Raw genomic sequence first — 24,870 nt, 5'->3', positions numbered from 1 at the left:
CATTTCCCGTTACTACGACCCGCCCTTTTGCTTATTACTATGGCAACCATTGATCAAGGCTATGGGCTGCCCTTGTGAACGGTGCCCTGCCGCGTCTTGTTTGCCTTCTACTGTGACCTGTTACCCAGCTCCTCCTCTGTCCTACCTCGGCCTGTCACCAGACTCCTCCCCTGTCTCCCCGTTCCTCCCTCTTCCCTCCCGGCCGGCTTTCAGTGTTAGACATGGCTCCGGCGGTGGACAGGCCCGGTCATTGGGGATCCCCGACCTCCACCCTGGATTGGTGTGAGGAGAACTACGCTGTGTCGTTTTATATTGCAGAGTTCTGTGAGTATCGGTTTGGTAGAGGGAGTAGAGTCCTGTGCAGCTGCATATAGTGTGATAAGTACCTGCTGTGGGATGTGTGAGATGTCACGTGACCCTGACATTAGGTGGTCTGGAGTGATCATTTATCCTGTTCCTGCATATAGTGTACCCATATACCTATGCTCCTGCATATAGTGTACCCATATACCTATGCTCCTGCATATAGTGTACCCATATACCTATGCTCCTGCATATAGTGTACCCATATACCTATGCTCCTGCATATAGTGTACCCATATACCTATGCTCCTGCATATAGTGTACCCATATACCTATGCTCCTGCATATAGTGTACCCATATACCTATGCTCCTGCATATAGTGTACCCATATACCTATGCTCCTGCATATAGTGTACCCATATACCTATGCTCCTGCATATAGTGTACCCATATACCTATGCTCCTGCATATAGTGTACCCATATACCTATGCTCCTGCATATAGTGTACCCATATACCTATGCTCCTGCATATAGTGTACCCATATACCTATGCTCCTGCATATAGTGTACCCATATACCTATGCTCCTGCATATAGTGTGCTCCAGAAGTACCTCTGCTCCTGTCTATAGCTTGCCCTGGTACTTCTGCTCCTGTCTATAGTTTGCCCTGGTAGTTCTGTTCCTGCCTATAATATGGTCCAATACTTCTGTTCCTGTCTATAGTTTACCCCAGTACTTCTGTTCTTGCCTATAACGTGCCCACATTTCTTCTGCTCCTGTGCCAACAGTACTTCTGCTCCTGCCTATATAGTGCCCTGGGACTTCTGCTCCTGCCTATAATATGGTCCAATACTTCTGTTCCTGCCTATAGGGTGCCCACAGTTCTTCTGTTCCTGCCTATAGGGTGCCCACAGTTCTTCTGCTCCTGTGCCTACAGTATTTCTGTTCCTGCCTATAGGGTGCCCACAGTTCTTCTGCTCCTGTGCCTACAGTACTTCTGTTCCTGCCTATAGGGTGCCCACAGTTCTTCTGCTCCTGGTCCAATACTTCTGTTCCTGCCTATAGGGTGCCCACAGTTCTTCTGTTCCTGCCTATAGGGTGCCCACAGTTCTTCTGCTCCTGTGCCTACAGTATTTCTGTTCCTGCCTATAGGGTGCCCACAGTTCTTCTGCTCCTGTGCCTACAGTACTTCTGTTCCTGCCTATAGGGTGCCCACAGTTCTTCTGCTCCTGTGCCTACAGTACTTCTGTTCCTGCCTATAGGGTGCCCACAGTTCTTCTGCTCCTGTGCCTACAGTACTTCTGTTCCTGCCTATTGGGTGCCCACAGTTCTTCTGCTCCTGTGCCTACAGTACTTCTGTTCCTGCCTATAGGGTGCCCACAGTTCTTCTGCTCCTGTGCCTACAGTACTTCTGTTCCTGCCTATAGGGTGCCCACAGTTCTTCTGCTCCTGTGCCTACAGTACTTCTGTTCCTGCCTATAGGGTGCCCACAGTTCTTCTGCTCCTGTGCCTACAGTACTTCTGTTCCTGCCTATAGGGTGCCCACAGTTCTTCTGCTCCTGTGCCTACAGTACTTCTGTTCCTGCCTATAGGGTGCCCACATTTCTTCTGCTCCTGTGCCAACAGTACTTCTGCTCCTGCCTATATAGTGCCCTGGGACTTCTGCTCCTGCCTATAATATGGTCCAATACTTCTGTTCCTGCCTATAGGGTGCCCACATTTCTTCTGCTCCTGTGCCAACAGTACTTCTGCTCCTGCCTATATAGTGCCCTGGGACTTCTGCTCCTGCCTATAATATGGTCCAATACTTCTGTTCCTGCCTATAGGGTGCCCACAGTTCTTCTGTTCCTGCCTATAGGGTGCCCACAGTTCTTCTGCTCCTGTGCCTACAGTATTTCTGTTCCTGCCTATAGGGTGCCCACAGTTCTTCTGCTCCTGTGCCTACAGTACTTCTGTTCCTGCCTATAGGGTGCCCACAGTTCTTCTGCTCCTGTGCCTACAGTACTTCTGTTCCTGCCTATAGGGTGCCCACAGTTCTTCTGCTCCTGTGCCTACAGTACTTCTGTTCCTGCCTATAGGGTGCCCACAGTTCTTCTGCTCCTGTGCCTACAGTACTTCTGTTCCTGCCTATAGGGTGCCCACAGTTCTTCTGCTCCTGCCTATAGGGTGCCCACAGTTCTTTTGCTCCTGAACATAGTGGGCCTCCAGTTCTTTTGCTCCTGCCTGTGGCTTATCCCCAGTACTTCGGCTCCTGCCTATAGAATGAAAGTGTAATGTACTTCTGATCCTGCTTGTAACATGGCTGAGCACTTCTGATCTTGTAAATAACATGGGTGACAACCACCCCACCTGCATTTTTTGTTTCTCATTTCATATGCTCCTGTATATCGTTAGAGGCAGCACACACTGTATTGAGTACCTGTGATTCTATATATAGTGTGTGCGAGTACCTAAACATTTGTGTATATTGTGACTGAATACCTGCTGCGGGCTTGTAAGCTGATCATGGCCCTGTGATTAGAGTACCTACACCAGGCTTTATTGATCATAATCTCATCTGCTTCTTCATACAGTGTGACCTGTGTACTTCTAATTCTGCTTATAGTGTGGATGAGCAGCATGTAGTGTGGAAGAGTACTTGCACTTTTGCGTATAGTCTGACATTGTTGATACATAATGAGACATGACCTCACCTTTGGAAGGATCTGCACTAAGTTGTAGGGCTTCTGATAGCCTCTGCTGCGGCGTATAGGGTGGCTGAGTACTGCACTTCTTTTGTTTGGTGGATAACAAGACATTGAGGTGTTTGCGCCAGCATAGCATTATCAAGATACCCTCTGCTTGTTCATGTAATATGGCCTAGAACCACTGCTCCTTTTAAGGTAAAGTACATATAATGTGACCTAGTACTTGCTATGGGGTTGCACAAGTCACATGACCTTTTGTGTTGGAGTGATGGTCTACAACAGGCTGGGCTATTTTGTGATACATTAAATCACCTCATGGGAAAACTCTTAGCTTGTTGCTGTGGCTTGAGGTGACTGGGCCAAGGTCACAAGGAGCATTGATATTGGTCTTCCCTACTGTGAGATTAGCCCTGGTCCTATCAGTACTTCTAATTACCTCCTGTCACAGGGAGAGCTCACCTACCTGCTATACTTGTTAGATCTACATCTATGCTGTCATTGTTCTGCTGTGACTTAGCCCTGTTACTAGAGGTTTAATGATTAGTGTTTGTTAACCATTATGTAGCAAGTACCCCTGTAGGTATGCATTTATTTCTTAAGTACCTCAACTGCAATGTAAATATTCTAGTTTTACAATCCCCATATTCGCAAGATTCACAGTTATCAGGGCCAAAATAGTCTAAAAATGACATACTGTAATTTACTGGAGCATGTCATTTTAAGACAATCGACCCTGCACTACCCTGTTTTACCCTGCAAAGTGGAAGTGTGGCTCGGGACCAGCAGACATGTGGATAGTGCATTGCTGATTGGATAAGCGTCCGTTTCCGCTCAGGACCACAAATGCTTTGCGGTTCCAAAGTGGTACTTCTACTGTGTGTTTAACCCTTTATGGAGGTTAAACACACAGTAGTGCAGGGTTGATAGTTTTAAAATGACATGCTCTAAAAAATTAGAGCGTGTCATTTTTTGACTATTATGGCCATTTATCTTGTACATACAAAATTCTTCTTTTTTCAGGAATGTATTGTAAAATTATATAATTTTTACTGACTCCATATTTAGTAAATATTTTTTATTTATTAATAACAATGAAAACAAAGCACATTCACAAAACACTTATTTAATACGGTGTTAATTAAAGCAAAAAAAAACAGGAAAGGCGTTACGTTACATATAATCATTCAATTAGGGAACTAATATTAATTGTATCAATTTTTTTTATTAAAATACATTTTATGCACATTTTATTGGGCTCATATCACTGTAGCAAAAGGGTTGTAGTACATTCAACCTGGAACACTTTCACTTTCTGGTGCCTGCTTCTGTGTTATTTGTTCATAGTTGTACATTTTACCTGGCAGTTTTCCCGTGGCACTCTTGAACTCAGCAGGTCTCAATCCAAGCCCACCAACTTGCCTAACAACCCAGGTTTTAAAGGGTCATTAATCGCCAAAAAATATACAATGTGTTCCAAGCAGAAAATACTATGCAGATGTATTTATGAAATGAGTTTACACATAAGAAATAAGTGTAAACGTTTTAGTGTCTATAAAGCAGTGGGAGCTGCCATGTTGTAAGCTAGGTTTCCTTCTCTGCTGAGGCAAATTGGGGACAGTTATAAATGAGTCACTAGACTGTGCAGCCAATGACTCTCTGGAATGTTGCGGTGTTAAAGGGACATGAAACACAACATTTTTCTTTCATGTTTCAGACTGAGAAGACAATTTTGAAAAAGGTTTCCAATTTACTTCTTTGATCAAATTTGCTTGGTTCTCTTGTTGAAGAGATATCTAGATTGCTTGCGCACGTCTGTAGCACTACATGGCACGACATAGTGCTGCCATCTAGTGCTCTTGCTAATGTGTAACATAATTGAAGAACTGCTGCTATATAGTACTACAGACACATGCGCGCTTGTGAACTTAAGTCCCTCCTTTCAACAAAAGATACCAAGAGAACAAATAAAAATAGATAATATAAGTAATTTTTGGGTTTCATGTCCCACATACAACAGGAGGTTGATTTCTTCAGAGGCCTCTTGTTTACATACCTTTTTCATAACGTTTAACTGTCTAGTTACATTTTGGTGATCTCACAATCCCTTCTTGTAGAAGTATATATGTAGCTTTTGGGATAGAAAAACGCCCTCATTTTTACAAAAGTCCCAGTACTTTTCTTGAGTCTAGAGAAGTCTGGGCTTGTCAGTGACTTGTTAACAACATCTCCATTGTTTAGCTTCAGCAGAAGTGATAAGCTGAATTATTAAAGTAACATTTTGGGTTTCATGTCCCTTTAAGTCAGTTCACCCACAGCCAATAAAGAATGTATTGTGGGAAAGGACGCAATAAAAAACCAAATTGTGTTATAAATCTAATTATCTCTTGTTGAGCCATGCCAGTACTGTTGGTTAGTACTAAAACTTTTGGACCATATAAAGTTGGCCGTTTTAAAATCGCCCCAACTAGTTTGTCTAGGGCAGGGGTGGGCGACTATCGGCCTTCCAGATGTTATGGACTACATCTCCCATGATGCTTTGCTAGCATTATGGCTGTTGTAGTCCATAACATCTATAGGGCCAATAATTGCCCACCCCTGGTCTAGGGTGATTGACAGCTACTGCTTTAACACATTTCGTTGTGCAAGAGTGGTTGTACCGTTGATCAATGTGGGCAGCATCACCATGATTGACATACAGTACCTAATTGTGAACCTGTCCACCCGCACATTGATAAATGGAGCCCTTAAAATTAAACCATGTGCAGTAGTAGGACCTATTTAATGGGCACACCAACTGGCCTATTTTACTGACCATTCTGCTAAAATTTTAGCCAAGATAACATTCAAATGAATTAAAGGGACTATAAATTCTAAATTAAACTTTCATAGTTCGGATAAACCATGCAATTTTAAACAAATTTCCAATTTATTTCTGTTATCAAATTTGCTTTGTTCTCTGTATCTATTATTGAATAGTAAAACTATTAAGTCTGCACGTGTCTTTAGTTCTCTTTGGCAGCAGTGTTTTTAAAACATTTATTGAAGCTTTGTTATATAATGTTTTACTCTTTTTAATAATATATCATATATATCTCTTTTATATTCATATCCCTTTAACATTGTATGCCTATTCTAAATCATGAAAGAGAATGGGACTCCATGTCCCATTAATAGAACAATAAAAGATCTCCAGCGTCTTGCTTAAAAACTTAAAGGGACACTGAACCCAATTTTTTTCTTTTGGGATTCAGATAGAGCGTGCAACTTTCTAATTTACTCCTATTATAAAAATTGTCTTAATTCTCTTGGTATCATTATTTGAAATGCAAGAATGTACGTTTAGATGCCGGCCCATTTTTGGTGAACAACCTGGGTTGTTCTTGCTGATTGGTGGATAAATTCATCCACCAATAAACAAGTGCTTTCCATGGTTCTGAAACAAAAAAATAGCTTAGATGCCTTCTTTTTCAAATAAAAAAAAAAAGCAAGAGAACGAAGAAAAATTGATAATAGGAGTAAATTAGAAAGTTGCATAAAATTGCTTGCTCTATCTGAATCACGAAAGAAAAAATTTGGCTTCAGTGTCCCTTTAATTGTAAGCAATGGTGCAAAAACTCCAGACAGTGTGGCTGACACACAGAAAAAAAGTTTCTGCTTGTGTTTTTAATAAAACTTTATTTTGTCCCCTTCCTTCTGAGCACCCAGCATCAATAATTACACATAACTGAAGCATAGAAATGAGAACTTTCACATATGTATGTTTAACGTATAAAATATTATCTGAAACAATCCGAGCACTGTGCCTCCATTTGGGTGAATTACAGATCATGGTTTACGATGCATTTTCTTTTTAAATAAACTTAAAAATATGGCATGGCTTGACCTAAGTGTGCGTATATTACATCATTTTTATATCTAAAATATGTCTTCCTGTTGCTATAAAAAAAATTATATTTTTATTTTCCCATAAAGTGACATGAAACCCAAAATGTTTCCTTTGGGATTGAGACAGAGCATACATAACATGTTAAAGTTTTCAAAGGTATGTGTTTTTTTTTGTGTGTTTTTTATTTTTATGTCCCTTTTAATTTTTTCTTTTTTCAGTTATATCAGATCATTTCTAGATTAGAAACAAAGAACTTCTTAAATATATTGCAATGTAAGAATTTTTTTTTTACCTGATATTGGCACTTTGTTCCAAACCATTTATGCTTGTTTGCTCAAAAGCGGTTTAGTACAATGCATCTGATTGTTCTGCGCTTCTATTCTTCAGCATTTTTAATTCTTGGCTGGCAAATCCTGTTTAGAAGTAATTCTGGGAGTCAGAACTCATGCACTCTTCACTAAAACTAATTTATAAAAATAAATGTAATCGATCTCATCATTTAATTGGAGACATAAGTGTAAAAAGAAAATACTGTAATCTTTTAGATCATTTTATAATTGCACTGTTGCGTGTATATAACAACGGCCTTGATTCCAGTCATTCTGAATGTTTGATATAAAAAAAACTGAATTGGACTTTGTCATGGGTAGCACCATCTTGTTTTTCAGCTCTGAGCGTTCCGATGTTAAAAATGGCGTATCGAGTGCCGCAAAATGCGATCAGCTAGATTGGGATCAACCCCGATTGTGCAACTCCTGCAGTGGGACTTGGATGCCTAGTAGCAAATTGCACCTTCTAAAGCAGTTAGCTGGTTAAATCCGTTTTTGTCTTTATCACAGCGCCACAAATTAGCATTCTGGTGCTATACAGAGAGTACAAACTAGCTGATGATTTGCAGGTTACAGACTTGCTTTTTAGCCTTTAGGGAGTGTGGGACAAAGATTTTTTTTTTCTTCACAAAGCAAGAAGTGTTTAATGCCTCTTTAACCTTTTCATGAGAGGGTCAATTTGTCTCCATCGGAACGTGATCGCAAGATTTCAGTTATGGGATAGAGTCAGGGGGGCGTCCCTATGACGCTAGGCACCCCCTCCAAACCGCAATCGCATCCAGGAAGCACCGTTGGCTTCAGGACAGCCAAACGGCTAGGACGTTCTATTCCGTCCTAACGGTGCTAAAGCCCAGCGCGGTTAGGACGGAATATAATGCCATAACGGCCTTAAAAGGTTAAGCATCTGCTGCATGTTTGTAACAATCATGGAGTTAAATAGTTGCCAATGTTTTACCTGTGTTTTTTTTTTTTTGCAATCAAGACCTTTTTCTCACTGCTGCTAGTGTATTAGGGGAAATCAAGGGTGTGTGTGTGCGCCTGAGTGTTTCTGTGTGTATTGCTGGCAACATAGGGGGTCTATTACTGTTTAGTGTTTTTGAAAGTTGCTGGTAGTTGAGGATTAAATCATTGTGATTTGCTGATAACCCGAGGGGGATGGGTACAAAGGGGGTCTATTACTGTTTTGTGTTTTTGCAAGTTGCTGGTAGTTGAGGATTAAATCATTGTGATTTGCTGATAACCCGAGGGGTATGGGTACAAAGGGGGTCTATTACTGTTTTGTGTTTTTGCAAGTTGCTGGTAGTTGAGAATTAAATCATTGTGATTTGCTGATAACCCGAGGGGGATGGGTTAAACTGAAATTAATATATAATATTAAATTTTAAAATGTTGAATTTAATTTGTCAAGCCCTTTCATAGATATGTGCATTGCAGGAACTATTGATTGCTTAAATCTGATAAGAATGAGATAGCAGGTTCTAGTAAAACATTAATCCGGATGGTTTACAAACACTGATAAACTGGGGCTGCTGTTTGTTATAATATAAATTGCAAACGGTCACTGAGGTAGTTTCACTTGCTGCCAGTGTTGGTTTCCTGTTCTAGAGGAGCAGCTTGGGGCCAAAGAAAAACCTGTAAGGGCCACCAGTTGCCCACCACTAACAGGGTGCGATCACATATTTGGAAACTGGCGTAAAACCTCAATTTTGTATCTCGTCACACCTAGGTTGGCGCAGCAACCCTTGTAAAAAGCACTGTAACTCCCTGGAAGCCAAACTCCTAACGCATGTGCAATATCAACCCCTAAACCGCCACCCCCCCCACATTGCAATCACTAATAAAATATATTAACCTCTAAACTGCCTCCCCCCCATCGCAATGACTAATAAGTTATTGACCCCTAAACCACCATCTCCCCACATCGCAAACACCTAATTAAACTATTAACACCTAAACCGCCAACCACCCAATTAAAATACAGTGAAATAAAACGAAAAAGAAAAAGTTACAAAAAATGAAAAAAGTAATTTACGTAAAACCCTAACATTACATTAAAAAAAAACTTACAGAAAATAACAAACTAAATTATCCAAAATAAAGTTATTCCTCTTCAAATATTTTTTTTTTTTTTTTTTTTTTTTTTTTTTTTTTTTTTTTCCTTCTTCCAGCCCATAAGGGGGGAGGGGGGAAACCCTAATCTAAAAAAAACAACAACCTATCCCCAAAATAGGTACTCACCATTGATGAAGTCTGGCAAAATAAGTTCATCCAGACAGCTCCATCTTCATCCATCGCGGGACCATCTTCAATCTTCATCCCGGTGTCATGGAGCGTTCATCGGTGACATCCATCCAACACGGAGGTCCTATACATGCGGACTTCTGACGCACACTGAAGATTGAATGCAAGATACCCCTTTTATATAGGGGTACCCTTGCATTCCTACTGGCTGAAAATTTCAAATCAGCCAATAGGATGTAAGCAGTGTTGTTGCGCACATTTTTGAACCTCGCCAGTTTTTCCAACTTACAGCAGTATATCATCTGGCAGCGCGTGTTATGTGATTCACCTGAAGTGCGAGGTGAACTTATGGGCGACGTGGGTTTCAGCAGTTGCGCTGAAACTTATGCTACATATGTAATCTCGCCCACAGTTTGTGACCTATTTCCTATATTTTGCATTTCCATCTTGTACTTGTAATTACCATTTGCACATTAACACAGAGGAACCTGTTTTTATTCTGTAACTGCATCTTGTCTTGTCAGTTCATTCTAGGTCACATTTCTACTTGATGTAGTTCCAGCTATGACCTGAGAGATTTCAGACCTTAAAGGGAATGTCATTATTCCAGAAAAACTGGCTATTTATTAAAGAGTGCATAGCAATGCCTGCATATGAGAGAGGGGTAAACAGTATGGGGAGGAAAGCAGAGAAACTTTTTTTTTTACCAGTTAAAGTACAAGTAAATTTGCATAATGAACAAATGCACAATAAAAATACAATGTAATAGCACTTTGAGGCCTAGTTATCAACGTGTCTACTTACCTGCCTTCGCCGGCCCAATACGCTCGCCTACCATCGCAGCCGCGGACCTGAATAATCTCGCCAAAGTTATCAAAAAGCTGCGCACCAAGTACGGGGCGATGAGCAGAGGACTGTGATAGTTATCACTCAACTGATCTCGCTGCTCTTTGGCTTTTCTACAGCTTTATTGATAAGCTGTCACTAGGTACCCACACTAAACTACACTGTTCTACTCCCTATACTGGAGCCCCCCGCAACTAAATAAATATATTAACCCCTAAACCGCCGCTCCTAGACCCCGCCACAACTATAATAAATGTATTAACCCCTAAACCGCCGCTCCCGGAGCCCACCGCCACCTACATTATTCCTAGTAACCCCTATCCTGCCCCCCTATACCGCTGCCACCTATAATAACATTTTTAACCCCTATCCTGCCGATCCCGGACCCCGCCGTAACTAAATAAATTGTTTAACCCCTAAACTGCTGCTCCCGGACCCCGTCGCCACCTATATTAAACTTATTAACCCCTAATCTGCCCCCCCTACACCGTCGCCACCTATAATAAATTTATTAACCCCTATCCTGCCCCCCCCTACACCGCTGCCACTAAAATAAAATTATTAACCCCTAAACCTAAGTCTAACCCTAACACCCCCCTAACTTAAATATTAATTAAATACATCTAAATATTATAACTCTTATTAACTAAATTAATCCTATTTAAAACTAAATACTTACCTTTAAAATAAACCCTAATATAGCTACAATGTAATTAATAATTACATTGTAGCTATTTTAGGATTTATATTTATTTTACTGGTAACTTTGTATTTATTTTAGCTAGTTAGAATAGTTATTAACTATTTAATAACTACCTATCTAAAAGAAATACAAAATTACCTGTAAAATAAATCCTAACCTAAATTACAATTAAACCTAACACTACACTATCATTAAATTAATTAAATAAATTAGCTACAAATAACTACAATTAAATACAATTAAATAAACTAACTAAAGTACAAAAAATAAAAAGTTACAAACATTTAAAATATATTACAACAATTTTAAGCTACTTACACCTAATCTAAGCCCCCTAATAAAATAACAAAGCCCCCCAAAATAAAAAAATGCCCTACCCTATTCTAAATTACGAAAGTTAACAGCTCTATTACCTTACCAGCCCTTAAAAGGGCCTTTTGCGGGGCATGCCCCAAAATATTCAGCTCTTTTGCCTGTAAAAAAAAATACAACCCCCCCCCCCAACATTAAAACCCACCACCCACACACCCCTACTCTAACCCAAACCCCCCTTAAATAAACCTAACACTACCCCCCTGAAGATCATCCTACCTTTAGCCGTTTTCAGCCAGCCGACCACCGATGGAACAGAAGAGGACATCCGCAGCGGCCAAAGTCATCATCCAAGGGGCGCTGAAGAAGTCTTCCATCCGATTGAAGTCATCATCCAGGCGGCGTCTTCAATTTTCATCCATGCGGAGCCATCTTCAGACGAGGCGACGCGGAGCCGACTTCCCGACGAATGATGGTTCCTTTAAGGGACGTCATCCAAGATGGCGTCCCTCGAATTCCGATTGGCTGATAGGATTCTATCAGCCAATCGGAATTATGGTAGGAAAAATCTGATTGGCTGATTGAATCAGCCAATCAGATTGAGCTCACATTCTATTGGCTGATCGGAACAGCCAATAGAATGCGAGCTCAATCTGGCTGATTCAATCAGCCAATCAGATTTTTCATACCTTAATTCCGATTGGCTGATAGAATCCTATCAGCCAATCGGAATTCGAGGGACGCCATTTTGGATGACGTCACTTAAAGGAACCGTCATTCGTCGGGAAGTCGTCGGTGGAAGAAGATGGCTCCGCGTCGGCTCGTCTGAAGATGGCTCCGCTCCGGATGGATGAAGATTGAAGACGCCGCCTGGATGATGACTTCAATTGGATGGAAGACTTCTTCAGCGCCCCTTGGATGATGACTTCAATCGGATGGAAGACTTCTTCAGCGCCCCTTGGATGATTACTTCGACCGCTGCGGATGTCCTCTTCTGTTCCATCGGTGGTTGGCTGGCTGAAGACGGCTAAAGGTAGGATGATCTTCATGGGGGTAGTGTTTGGTTTATTTAAGGGGGTTTGGGTTAGAGTAGGGGTGTGTGGATGGTGGGTTTTAATGTTGGGGGGGGGGGGTTGTATTTTTTTTTTTTACAGGCAAAAGAGCTGAATACTTTGGGGCATGCCCCGCAAAAGGCCCTTTTAAGGGCTGGTAAGGTAATAGAGCTGTTAACTTTCGTAATTTAGAATAGGGTAGGGCATTTTTTTATTTTGGGGGGCTTTATTTAATTAGGGGGCTTAGATTAGGTGTAAGTAGCTTAAAATTGTTGTAATATTTTTTAAATGTTTGTAACTTTTTATTTTTTGTAACTTTAGTTTTTTTTATTTTTTGTACGTTAGTTTATTTAATTGTAGTTATTTGTAGCTAATTTATTTAATTAATTTAATGATAGTGTAGTGTTAGGTTTAATTGTAACTTAGGTTAGGATTTATTTTACAGGTAAATTTTGTCTTTATTTTAACTAGGTAGCTATTAAATAGTTAATAACTATTTAATAGCTATTGTACCTAGTTAAAATAAATTGAAATTTGCCTGTAAAATAAAAATAAATCCTAAAATAGCTACAATATAATTATTAGTTATATTGTAGCTATATTAGGGTTTATTTTATAGGTAAGTATTTATTTAGTTTTAAATAGGATTAATTTAGTTAATAAGAATAATATTTATTTAGATGTATTTAAGTTAGGGGGGTGTTAGGGTTAGGGTTAGACTTAGGTTTAGGGGTTAATAATTTTATTATAGTGGCGACGGTGTAGGGGGGGCAGGATAGGGGTTAATGTTTTATAGGTGGCGACGGTGTAGGGGGGGCAGGATAGGGGTTATTAAATTTATTATAGGTGGCGACGGTGTAGGGGGGGCAGATTAGGGGTTAATAAGTTTAATATAGTTAGCGGCGGTTTAGGGGTTAAACAATTTAGTTGCGGCGGGGTCCGGGATCAGCAGGATAGGGGTTAATAAATTTATTATAGGTGGCGGCGGTATAGGGGGGGCAGGATAGGGGTTACTAGGTATAATGTAGGTGGCGGTGGGCTCCGGGAGCGGCTGTTTAGGGGGTAATAACTTTATTTAGTTGCGGCGGTGTAGGGGGGGACAGATTAGGGGTGTTTAGACTCGGGGTACATGTTAGGATGTTGGGTGCAGACATCTCCCATAGGAATCAATGGGATATCGGGCAGCAGCGAACATGAACTTTCGCTATGGTCAGACTCCCATTGATTCCTATGGGATCCTCCAGGGCGGCGGATTGAAAACCAGGTACGCTGGGCCGGAAAAGTGCCGAGCGTACCTGCTAGTCATTTGATAACTAGCAAAAGTAGTCAGATTGTGCCGAACTTGTGTGCGGAACATCTGGAGTGACGTAAGAATCGATCTGTGTCGGACTGAGTCCGGCGGATCGAAGCTTACGTCACAAAATTCTACTTTTGCCGGGCAGCAGGGCTTGATAACTAAGGCGAATCAGCCTCGCCACAAATACGCTGCGGAATTCCAGCGTATTTGAGGTTGACGGCTTGATAACTAGGGGCCTTAGTCTGAACTTCAAATGAGTAGTGTGTGTGTGTTTTTTTTTCTCTGAAAATTTCACTTCTGCCTATTTCCACTCCTCCTGTAACATGTGACAGCCATCAGCCAATCACAAATGCATATATGTATATTCTGTGAATTTTTGCACATGTTCAGTAGGAGCTGGGGGCTCAAAGTGTAATTAGTAAATAGGAAAGTCGTTTAAAATTGCAAGCTCTAGCTGAATCATGACAGTTTAATTCTGACTTGAGTGTCCCCTTAAAGGGCCATGATGCCCAAATGTTGAAACACTTGAAAGTGATGGAGCACAGCTGTAAAAAGCTGACTAGAAAATATCACCTGAACATCCCTATGTAAAAAAGAAAGATATTTTACCTCAAAATGTCCTAAGTATTCACACCCCATTGTAAAGGACTTTAAGCAGCAAATCAGTATGTCTGTCCCAGGACCTGCAAGAGAGCGTGCCTCATGCACACTCATGTTATTTCCCTATTCAGTTTAAGGAAGATTACTATGAAATCTCATGAGATCATAGTAAAAGAGTTCATGACCTCAGCACTGTTGATGATGATTGGCTGCTGTTCATTTCTTTTTTTTTTTTTTTTCTTTTTTTTTTAACCTGGAGCTGGGCATTAAAGGGACATTAAACACTTGACTGCTAAAAATAATTAAAACTAACTTCCACTGTGTAATAATAAAAAACTGAGTACAGCTCTTTATGCTGTAACTTCAGCTTACACAAAACATTTCTAGAAAATTGTTTCTATTACTATACATATCTAGGGCTTGATGCAGCTATGTATGCCGCCATATTTTAACAGCACAGTAGTCACATGACACACACTTCATATCTATCACATACCTATCACACACTTCATATCACATACCTAGAGTACCTATAATGTGTGCATATAAAAAACACAGCAGCACTCAATGTTATGCAGACAGAGCTTGTCCTGCAGTTTGTTATAAATCTGTTACAGGAATAAAAAGATTTTATTATATTTTTCTATGCAAACAAAGCTTACTTTTTCAAACGTTACCACTGAATTCCTAATGTGTGTAACTGTACATAGCACTCGGCAGGGTTATAAATGTAAATCATTCTCTTCTCTGAGTCTGACAAGCTCCGGTCTGGAGAGGGAGGGGCCGAGGGGGGAGAGAGAGCAGAGAGACTCCGTGAAGAAAATAGACTAAATAACTCATGCTGGAAATACTTTTTACTGGAGATTTGTTCTATGCAATATTTTATTTTCATACATCTACATCACATATATACAGTAATATGTGTAATGCAGATGTATGAAAATAAAATATTGCATAGAACAAATCTCCAGTAAAAAGTATTTCCAGCATGAGTTATTTAGTCTATTTTCTTCACGGAGTCTCTCTGCTCTCTCTTCCCCCTCGGCCCCTCCCTCTCCAGACCGGAGCTTGTCAGACTCAGAGAAGAGAATGATTTACATTTATAACCCTGCCGAGTGCTATGTACAGTTACACACATTAGGAATTCAATTCAGTGGTAACGTTTGAAAAAGTAAGCTTTGTTTGCATACAAAAACATAATAATAAAATCTTTTTTTCCTGTAACAGATTTATAACATAAACTGCAGGACAAGCTCTGTCTGCATAACATTGAGTGCTGTTTTTTCATCTGCACAAGTCACATGACTGCTGTGACCCAGTGTAACGTGCGTTCTAACATGGCACCTTACATGGGAGAATAATGCACCTGATTAGCATTCATCTTCAAATCGATTTTTTTCAACACTTAGGGGTAAGGTGAACAAATAAACTAGACAGTAGTGATTACTTGATTTTAATTCATAATAAAACATACTTTTTAATGATTTTTATCAGGTGTTTAGTGTCCCTTTAACTAATGTATAACTGTTTACACAGAACTTACTCTGCTGAGCTAAGGAAGTTGTGAGGTAAAATATCTTCCTTTTTTACATAGAGATGCTCAGGTGATATTTTCCTGTCAGCTTTTTACAGTTATACTGCATCAGTTTCAAGTGATTTAGCATATGAGTATTATGACCCTTTTAAAGAGATATTAACATTGAAATTAAACTTCCATGCTTCAGATAGAGCATGTAGTAAAAAAAAAATAACTTTCTAATTTACTTTTGTTGTCATGTATCCTTTGAAGAGTAAACCTTGATAAGTTCATATAAACTCATGAGCTTGCACGTGTCGTTAGCACTCTATGGATACAGTGTGTGCAACAATGTGTGTTGCAAGTGACAAACATTGTTTCAATCATTATTACCATACGGTACTAAACACACATGAACATTCCTGAGCTCCTATGATACCAAGTGAACAAAGTAATTTCAATTATAGTGGCCAATTTTGTAAAATTGCATGCTCTGTCTAAACCATTAAATACATTTTTTAATTTCCCTTTAAACCCATTTAAAGGGACAGTCTAGACCCAATAATTATTCTTTTTATTACTTACTAGGCGATCAGCCTGCCCAGAGGGCACTGCAGTCTGTTTAAAAATAAAATAAAAAATACAAACCCCCAAGCTAATTTTACTAAAAATAAAAAATGTAAAATTACATAAAAAATAAACAAAGCTACCCAAAATTTTTTTTTTTAACCTAAACTAATACATAACAATGTCCATACAAATGCCCCTTTCTTTCATCACCCTGCCATTTTTGGAATCCACCGGGATGCAGCTTTGCTGCATCCAGGTCGATTCTTTTGGCTGCACGCGCAGCCAACATTCCTTTGAGGATGTGTGCGCAACTGGCGACGGACGCATTACAAACCTGATAATAGTATAGATTGTTACATACCAGACAAACGTCTTGCTATGTGTTCCACTTCTAATAAGCTTTTAAGAAGTGCATGAAACGTTTAAATAATTGTTTGTTTGAAGCTGAAAATGGCCGCCAAGCTCCGCCCACCGCTTTCATTTTGTCCAGTTAGCTGTTGTCTTGTGTGACAATTTAGCAGTGCATGTTTAATATTTGATAGTTATCTATTTCAAACTACACATGCACAAATCAGCATGTGCACGTAGGAAAACGTATTCACGAGTCGATCCTGATTGGAGAAACTTAATATAACAAAATATACACGCAATAGGTGAGCAGAGCTTGGCCATTTTCGTCTCCTAACAATGAATATTTTTAAATGTTTCATGTACTTCTTACAAGCTTAAAGCTGTGGGACCAGTTGCAGGATGCTTCTCTGCTATTGAACAAATGATCAAACTTATGTATTGGGTCGCATTAGGACTTATTTTTTTTTTTTTAGAAGCGTGTAAATGGAAAAATGAAATGCTGTTATTTGTTAGAACATTTTATCACACCAATGTCCCTTAAAGGGATACTTTATTAAAAATAAACTTTTATGACTCTGAGCATGTAGTTTTTATGATACTTTCCAATTCACTTCCGTTATCACATTTTGCACAGTCTTTTTATATGCACAATTTCTGGGGAACAAGATCCTACTGAGCATTTACACAAGCTCACAGGTTATATGTATGCTAGTCTGTGAGTGGCTGATGGCTGTCACATGATACAGGGGGCCGGAAAATGGTAGAAAAAATACATTTATCAGAAAAGAATCTACTACTTGTTTGAAATTCAGAGTTGATGTTATTTCATTGTCTTTTTATTATGCACTTGTTAATTATGCAATTCTACTGCATTGAGTGGTCATTTTTTTTTCATCCACAAAGGGATTACATACAGTTTGCGCTCATTGCCACAAAGCAGGTCACAGCTGGTGAGTCAGCCAGTAGCTGCATATGCAGATAGCTACCAATCGCTTGTCCTGCGCAGGACTACCTCACCAGCATGCCTAGTACACAGTCGTAACCCACAGTCTTCTAAATCACACATAAAATAGCAGTAACACACAACACGTTAAAAAGCTGTTTTATTATTCGTGCGTTGCATTGCAGACTGTTCACATAAATTAAAAGGATATGAAACCCCAAAAAAATTATTTCAGGATTCAGAGGGAGCATGCGATTTTAAACAACTTTCTAATTTACTTTTATTATCAAATTTTTCTTTGTTCTCTTGGCATCTTTTGTTGCAAAGCAACGAAAGCAGGGGCGTAAGCTCAGGAGCTTGCACGTGTCTGGAGCACTACATGGCAGTAGTTTTGCAAGAATGTTATCCATGTGCAAGACCACTAGAAGGCAGCATTGTTTCCTGCCATGTAGTGTTCCAGGCGCCTACCTAGGTATATATATATATATTTTTTTTTTCCCTTCATAAATGTAAAGATTCCACAGCTGCATTCATTACATTTCTCAATTCCATGGTGGAGGCGCTGCTACTATTAGTCACACTTGAAGGGCTGTGTTCCTGTTCCACGGCATAGATTCTGGTAAGATCGTTTAATTTTACTTCTCCAGAATGTACTGTAACTTATGTGTTTTCCGTAAGGAACTATCTTGTGGAACTTAAGTATAATATAGGGCCTCAGTGAGGCACCTTTGGTATCTTGGAATTGATGGTTTAATATTTTCCGACGGGGATTATTGAACAGGGTTTTTTTTTTTTTAAATCATGTTTTGTTATGTGATTCAATCTGCTTATGTGTAGTGTTAACTGTGCTTCTTGGCTTAGAACATAAAGGCCTTTGGAAGTGATGTGACCTTATGATTGGGCATGCTTTTTTTGGACTGTACGGTTCACCTTGTGACTGGACGTGTTTACATTTTGGTCTTCCATTTCCGCATTCCTGACCATGTGGCAACTAAAGAAATTAGTCTGCTAGTGTCTGGTTCTAGGAGGTGGTGAGTGCCCCAGCCATTATGGGTGTCAGGTGCTGTTTAAGTTTTTTCTTTAGTCTATTATTATTATTATTATTATTATTATTATTATTATTATTATATTCTCTATCTAGTTATGGAGGATTCTGATGCTGAGTCTGTTCAAATTTCAGATTCTTCGAAGTGATGAATGCGAATTTGCCCCGTTGACACAGGTCAATCAGTTATGTTCGATATGCTGTATTAGAGCGTTCTGGTCCGCGGGCTCTGGGGAAATCAGGGGTCTGCTGAGCCATCCGCCTGTCCTCAGAGAGGCGAGTTCCCTACCGCTCCCTACTACTACTACTACACATGCGGGTAACCCAGATTATGTTTATCCCTCCTTACAGGGCAGCTTGTTTCTCTCTCCACCCTGCCCCCCCTCCCCCCGGAGGTTGCAGCTCATTTTTGCTTTCACATATTTTTGGTGATAATGCGTCTGCAAAGCTTAGACGTTTATTTGCATTTGTGCTCGTGCCCAATTGTCCCGTGTCTACTGGCCTTGGGGGGGCCTATACAGTTTCCTGCGGGTGTAGCTGTCCCTAAGTGTTGTGCCTTTCGTTACAGAATAGCGCGCCTTCGCGTTTTACTCAGACACGTTTTTACGTTATTAGAGGACCCTATCCTTAATGGATACGGGAATCCGCAGTATTCAACTTTGAATGGTTCACCTAATAAGACCTGTGGGGATGACGTAATCTCCTGATTGTCGGTTGTTGAGATCCTTCCCAGTTTTTGTTGGATCAGGGTTCCGTTTAGCTGGTCCTGCGGGTCTGCCTGTTTCTTCTTAGGCGTTTGCCTACGGGCTCCCTCCGAGGGAGGCTTTAGGCAGCTTGACAGTTATGTCCCCCTTTTGCAGGCTGGACCTGTTTGGGTTCAGATCTTCTGTCTCGTGGCCTGTTCAGACACGTGGCGCCTGGCCGGTGCCGAGTGCTTACTTTATTATTGTGTTTCTTGTTTTAGTTAAGCATTATAAGGAGGACTCGTGGGTCCGTGAGGCTGGAAGGATTGCTTCAGTCCTTATTGAGCCTTCAAGTTGGATGACCGGGTCAGCGGCGTTCCGCTGTGTCCCTCATTTTGCTTCCGAGTCTCTCGGACCTAGAGTATTCTTCCTCACACATACAAACACTCAGACACACTTAAAACACACTGCACACACAAACACTCTGAAACACACTCAGACACACACAAAAACACTCTGAGATACACACACACACACACACACACACCCTGAGTGTTTCTGTGTGTGTGCGCGCGCTCAGGCACACACACAGAAACACTCAGAGGGGGGCGCAAAACAAGCAAAAGCAGACGGGAAAAATATTTGTGGAAATTGCAGTGCTTGCTCAAGGAGCAAAAAAATAACGCATGTAATTTTAAGACACTTTTGACTTCACTTGTATATATCCTTTTTAACAAGTGATAGCAAGAGAATAAAGTACATTTTACATGTCCTCAGCAACATCAATGCACTACTGGGAACTAGCTTGTGATTGGTGGCTACACATATGCCTCTTGTCATTGGCTCAGCAAATGTGTTCAGCCAGCTCCCAGTAGTGCATTGTTTTTCTGGAGCTAAGTTTAGTTATTTGTTTAATCTCCTTAGCAGGGGTTAAACATAGTTATAGACAGTCGTGCAATAATACAATTCTGTAACCGATTACAGCATTTTCTTTTTTGCACTTTTATATCCATTTGAAACAGTGCTGAAAATGCCCTCCGTAGGTCAGACTATATATACAGTTTGGAGGACTGCACAGTGACCCTCAAATCTGACTGGCGACCCCCTCCTCACTAAATTCAATTTACAACGTTAAGCATGCTGTAAACCTTAAAGGGATATTGTATTCCAAATGGTTCTGATGGAAATATGAAAATGCAGTTGCACGTGTTTTACACGTATGTATTATGCAGGGCTCGACAAGCCCAGGAGCCTGGGTGCTACTGGCTTCTAGAATTTTTCCCCTGGCTCATAACTTTTTGGGTAATTCTCCATATATCTATATACAGATATTGCTGTCTGGCTCCTAAAAGTTTTTTTTACTGGCTCCTTTGTTGACTGCTAAATTTATGTGTGTAAACATTAATAAAAGTATATTCTAATTGTGTTAGCAAGATTTATATTGTTTTGCTGTGGCAGATCATTCTAGGGACCTAACTCTTGAAAAGCCCCTGGAGTATGTTTATCTTCAGGACAGATACAAACACTCTCATGCACTGATCATGCCATCAAGATCAGCCGCTCTGGGGGCAGTAGAAAACCACAAGTTTTAATTTTACATTAAAGTGAATGCTAAAGTGCCCGGTTTTTAAAAATTCGATTAAAAACAGGGGCACTTTAATTCATCAAAATTTATATTTCACTCCTGTTGTGAAAAAACCTGTATCTTCACAGAAGCTGTTTTTAATCTAGCATCAAAATTTACATTCACTTTAAGGGAATAAAGGGCAAAATTAAACATTAAAGTATAGCACAAAGTTGTTATTGGTTTTCTTTTTTAACTATGATTATTTAAATTTTTGCATTTAATGTTGCTTTAAAGGCACATTCGTTAGATCATGTAATTTTTCGTCACGCATCCCGGAGCACTATGTGTTTTTACCCCTACAATAGATAAAAACCTTCTAAGAAACAAAACTGCCGCTTAGCTCACCAGCTGTTTTCTGCGCAGCACAATCTGTTCTCTGTGGGTCCCTCCAGAAGAATGAAGTGCTAACTAGACTAGACATTTCCTTTTTTAGGACCCCGATAATTGTTTTCTAAACACATATTCAGTTTGTATAAGAAATCTAAAAAAATATGTAAAAATCTAAAAGATATTTTTTTTTTTTTTATATTAACATTTATATTGAACTTGATGTTTCTTTCCTTTCTCATGAAAAATGCCATGAATCACATCAGTACTGTGATTAATCTATATTGAGATAACAACAAAGCATGTTCGGTCATGATGATGGTGGAAAGAATAAGCATGTCATGCATATAACTAATGGAAATCTCATCTGATTCATCTGCTCTGAGATGGTAGATTCGTGCTTCCTGTGCAAGGATCAAAAGAAGGATTCCATTGTTAATACCACTTGTTCAAGACTAGGGGCACGCCGTATTTAACAAGCAGCAGTCATCAGACCGCTGCTTCTATAATCTGAAATTCAATCTCCGCGGTCTAGTCCTGCCGGGGAGATTGACAGCTCCTGCCCTCGCGTGATTGGCAGGGCGAGCTGAGGCGGACAGGGGCACTCAAGTGTTCACATTATCTGTGATTGGCTGATGTCTGTCACATCATGCATGGGGCTGCCAAATGGAAGAAAATGTTAAAATTTGTAAGAAAAAAAAATCTAATTTAAAAATTAAGAGCAAGTGCTATTGCATTGTCTTTTTATTATGCAGTGCTACTGTATTTATTGGTCCTTTAACATCTATAGTTGCTTTAGGTTTCCAATTAGGGTTGCCACCTCGGCCATGTTTTCCTGGACACTTATGAGTTATACATGCTGCAGGGTGTGCGGGGAGGAACATGAATTTCATCCCTGGACAGCACACAAATAGTGACACTTAACAGAACTATTTATGTTCCTCTCTGCTCACCCTGCAACATGTGTAACTCATAAGTGCCCAGGAAACCATGGCTGAGGTGGCAACCCTATGACTAATATACAATATTTCACACATCAAACACAAGCCGTTAGCAAAGTGGAAATATAATAATTACAACCTCAACACTTGTTTATGTAAATGTAATTATAAAATATTCAAGTATCTGGTTATGGTGAAGTAGTCTCGCTGTATAGAATTAATGTCCCCAGGGGCTGGTCATGGGTGTCCTAGTGATGTTCTAGAGACGAGGTTGGGATTTTTCACCTACACTTTAGTAGTCTAGCATGAGTAATTTGTAAAAGGTTTTTATTGCTTTTGTGAATCTTGTCTCATTCTCGTGCCTTGTCAGTGTTCTCCCCAGGACTGATTTCATTAGCACACTACCCATGTAAGGGACAATTTTTTTTTCTCCCCTTAATTTTGATCCCAATGATCCATTTTACCTGCTGGAGTGTATTAAATTGTTTACAAGTAGCTCCTTTACCCTTATTTTGGCATTTGAAATGGCTGATGTACACAAAGTAATAACATAATGAGATCTGATTTTACCTGCAAGTTCAACCCATTGTATTAGGCTGTGGTTTCAAAGCACAAAACCAGCTATTTCATATACACAAACCTGAAAATGCAATTTCTCATATATTTTATACTCTGCAGCCAGAGTATACATTAAGGGAAAAACAATTTTACAGTATACTGTTCCGTTTAAAGGGACATAAAATACATTATTTCATGACCCAGATACAGCATACAATTTTCCAGTTTCTTTCTACTATCACTTTTGCTTTGCTCTTTTGGTATCCTTTGTTGAAGGAGCATCAGTGCACCACTGAGAGCTAGCTGAACACATCAGGTAAGCCAATGACAAAAGATGTGTGTATATCTATCTATCTATATCTCTGTCCTCACGCTATTCGTTTCTTTCCCAGAGCCTCATTTATTCTTGTGAAATCAGATCTTAGTGTGTTTCCCTTTTACAAGAATATATGCAGCTCCGAATGCTGCAAGCGTCTGCCTTCTAACGCATTCGGATCATAATAAATTATCTGAATGTCCAGCAATGTATTATTGGCAGCTAGCTGAGCACATTGGGTTAGCCAATGATGAGGCATGTATGTACAGCCACCAATCAGTGCCTGGCACCTATTAGTACATTGCATATATATGCTTTTCAACAAAGGATACCAAGAAAAGGAAGCAAATGAGATAATAGAAGTAAATTGGGAAGTTGTTTAGAATTTAATTGGGAAATAAAAGTTTTGGGTTTCTTGTACCTTTTTAAAACTACTCGTAATGAGCTAAGCAATTGTAGCCCAAATAAGTATGTATTTTCTTACCGTTTGGGACCAGGGCTATTTTTAAATTTCTGCCGTGTTTTTTGTTTAGCTGTAAATTTTCTCTTACTCATTTACTGTTCCCACACATATTATATACCGTTTTTCTCGCAATTACCATTATTTTCATCATATTTTATAATTTACAATAAATTTTCTTTATAAAATATGATAAAAAAAAAATGGAAAAAACACACTTTTTCTAACTTTGACCCCCAAAATTTGTTACACATCTACAACCACCAAGTTATAGGGCAATAAGGACAAATAGCACTTAGCTATTTCTAAACCATTTTTGTCACGCCGCACCGCTCTAGCCGTTGCAAGGGGCACAGCGTTTCCTTCCCTGCTCGTTGCCAGGGGTTGTGTCGGATCCGGATGCGTGCGGCGCTGACGTCATCGCCGCACGCTCCTCTCTTCCTGATGCCGGTCTGTACGCCTAGCACGAATCCTGCGCCTATGTAAGGGCCATCACAAGGATCTATCACTGCCCAAGTATAGGTGTTACCTTGTGTGCTCCTTGGTGTGATAGAGCGTTGTTTCATTTAGCCTACTCCATGTATGATCCCTGCCTGTCTGACTACTCTACCTGCTATTCCCCCTTAAAGGGACAGTAAACCTAAAAAATAATGTTATATAATTCTGCACATAGTGCAGAATTATATAACATTATTTTAGTGCTATAGTTATAAAAGTCTTTTCTCCTGTTAAGTGTAGTCAGTCCACGGGTCATCCATTACTTATGGGATATTAACTCCTCCCTAACAGGAAGTGCAAGAGGATCACCCAAGCAGAGCTGCTATATAGCTCCTCCCCTCTACGTCATACCCAGTCATTCTCTTGCACCTAACTAATCGATAGGATGTGTGAGAGGACAGTGGTTATTAAAACTTAGTTTTTATTTCTTCAATCAAAAGTTTGTTATTTTAAACGGCACCGGAGTGTGTTGTTTTTTCTCAGGCAGCATTAGAAGAAGAATCTGCCTGAGTTTGTGTATGATCTTAGCGGACGTAACTAAGATCCATTTGCTGTTCTCGGCCTTCTGAGGAGCGGGGTAACTTCAGAACAGGGGACAGCGGGCAGGGTTTACCTGCAAAGAGGTATGTTGCAGTATATTATTTTCTAAGGAATGGAATTGACTGAGAAAATACTGCTAATACCGTTAAAATGTAAGTACAGCCTTAAATGCAGTAGTAGCAACTGGTATCAGGCTGTTATGTATGTATGTTGGCACTGAGGTATTTCTGGGGAATG

General features: G+C 40.0%; 1 protein-coding gene across 1 annotated transcript in view; it reads left to right on the top strand.

The window, feature by feature from the left end:
- Positions 1-96: 96 nt before the first annotated feature.
- ACER3 (alkaline ceramidase 3) overlaps positions 97-24,870 on the top strand; it is a 166,541-nt gene continuing 141,767 nt past the window's right edge. Inside the window, exon 1 of the mRNA XM_053708691.1 lies at positions 97-324. Within this exon, the coding sequence (XP_053564666.1) occupies positions 222-324 (103 nt within the window). The 5' untranslated portion in view covers positions 97-221. The remainder of the gene's footprint in view (positions 325-24,870) is intronic.

Source organism: Bombina bombina, chromosome 3 (genome assembly GCF_027579735.1).
Source record: "Bombina bombina isolate aBomBom1 chromosome 3, aBomBom1.pri, whole genome shotgun sequence".
Classification (NCBI taxonomy): domain Eukaryota; kingdom Metazoa; phylum Chordata; class Amphibia; order Anura; family Bombinatoridae; genus Bombina; species Bombina bombina.
Note: the sequence above shows the minus strand (reverse complement) of the source record. Positions and strands in the feature narration are given on the sequence as shown.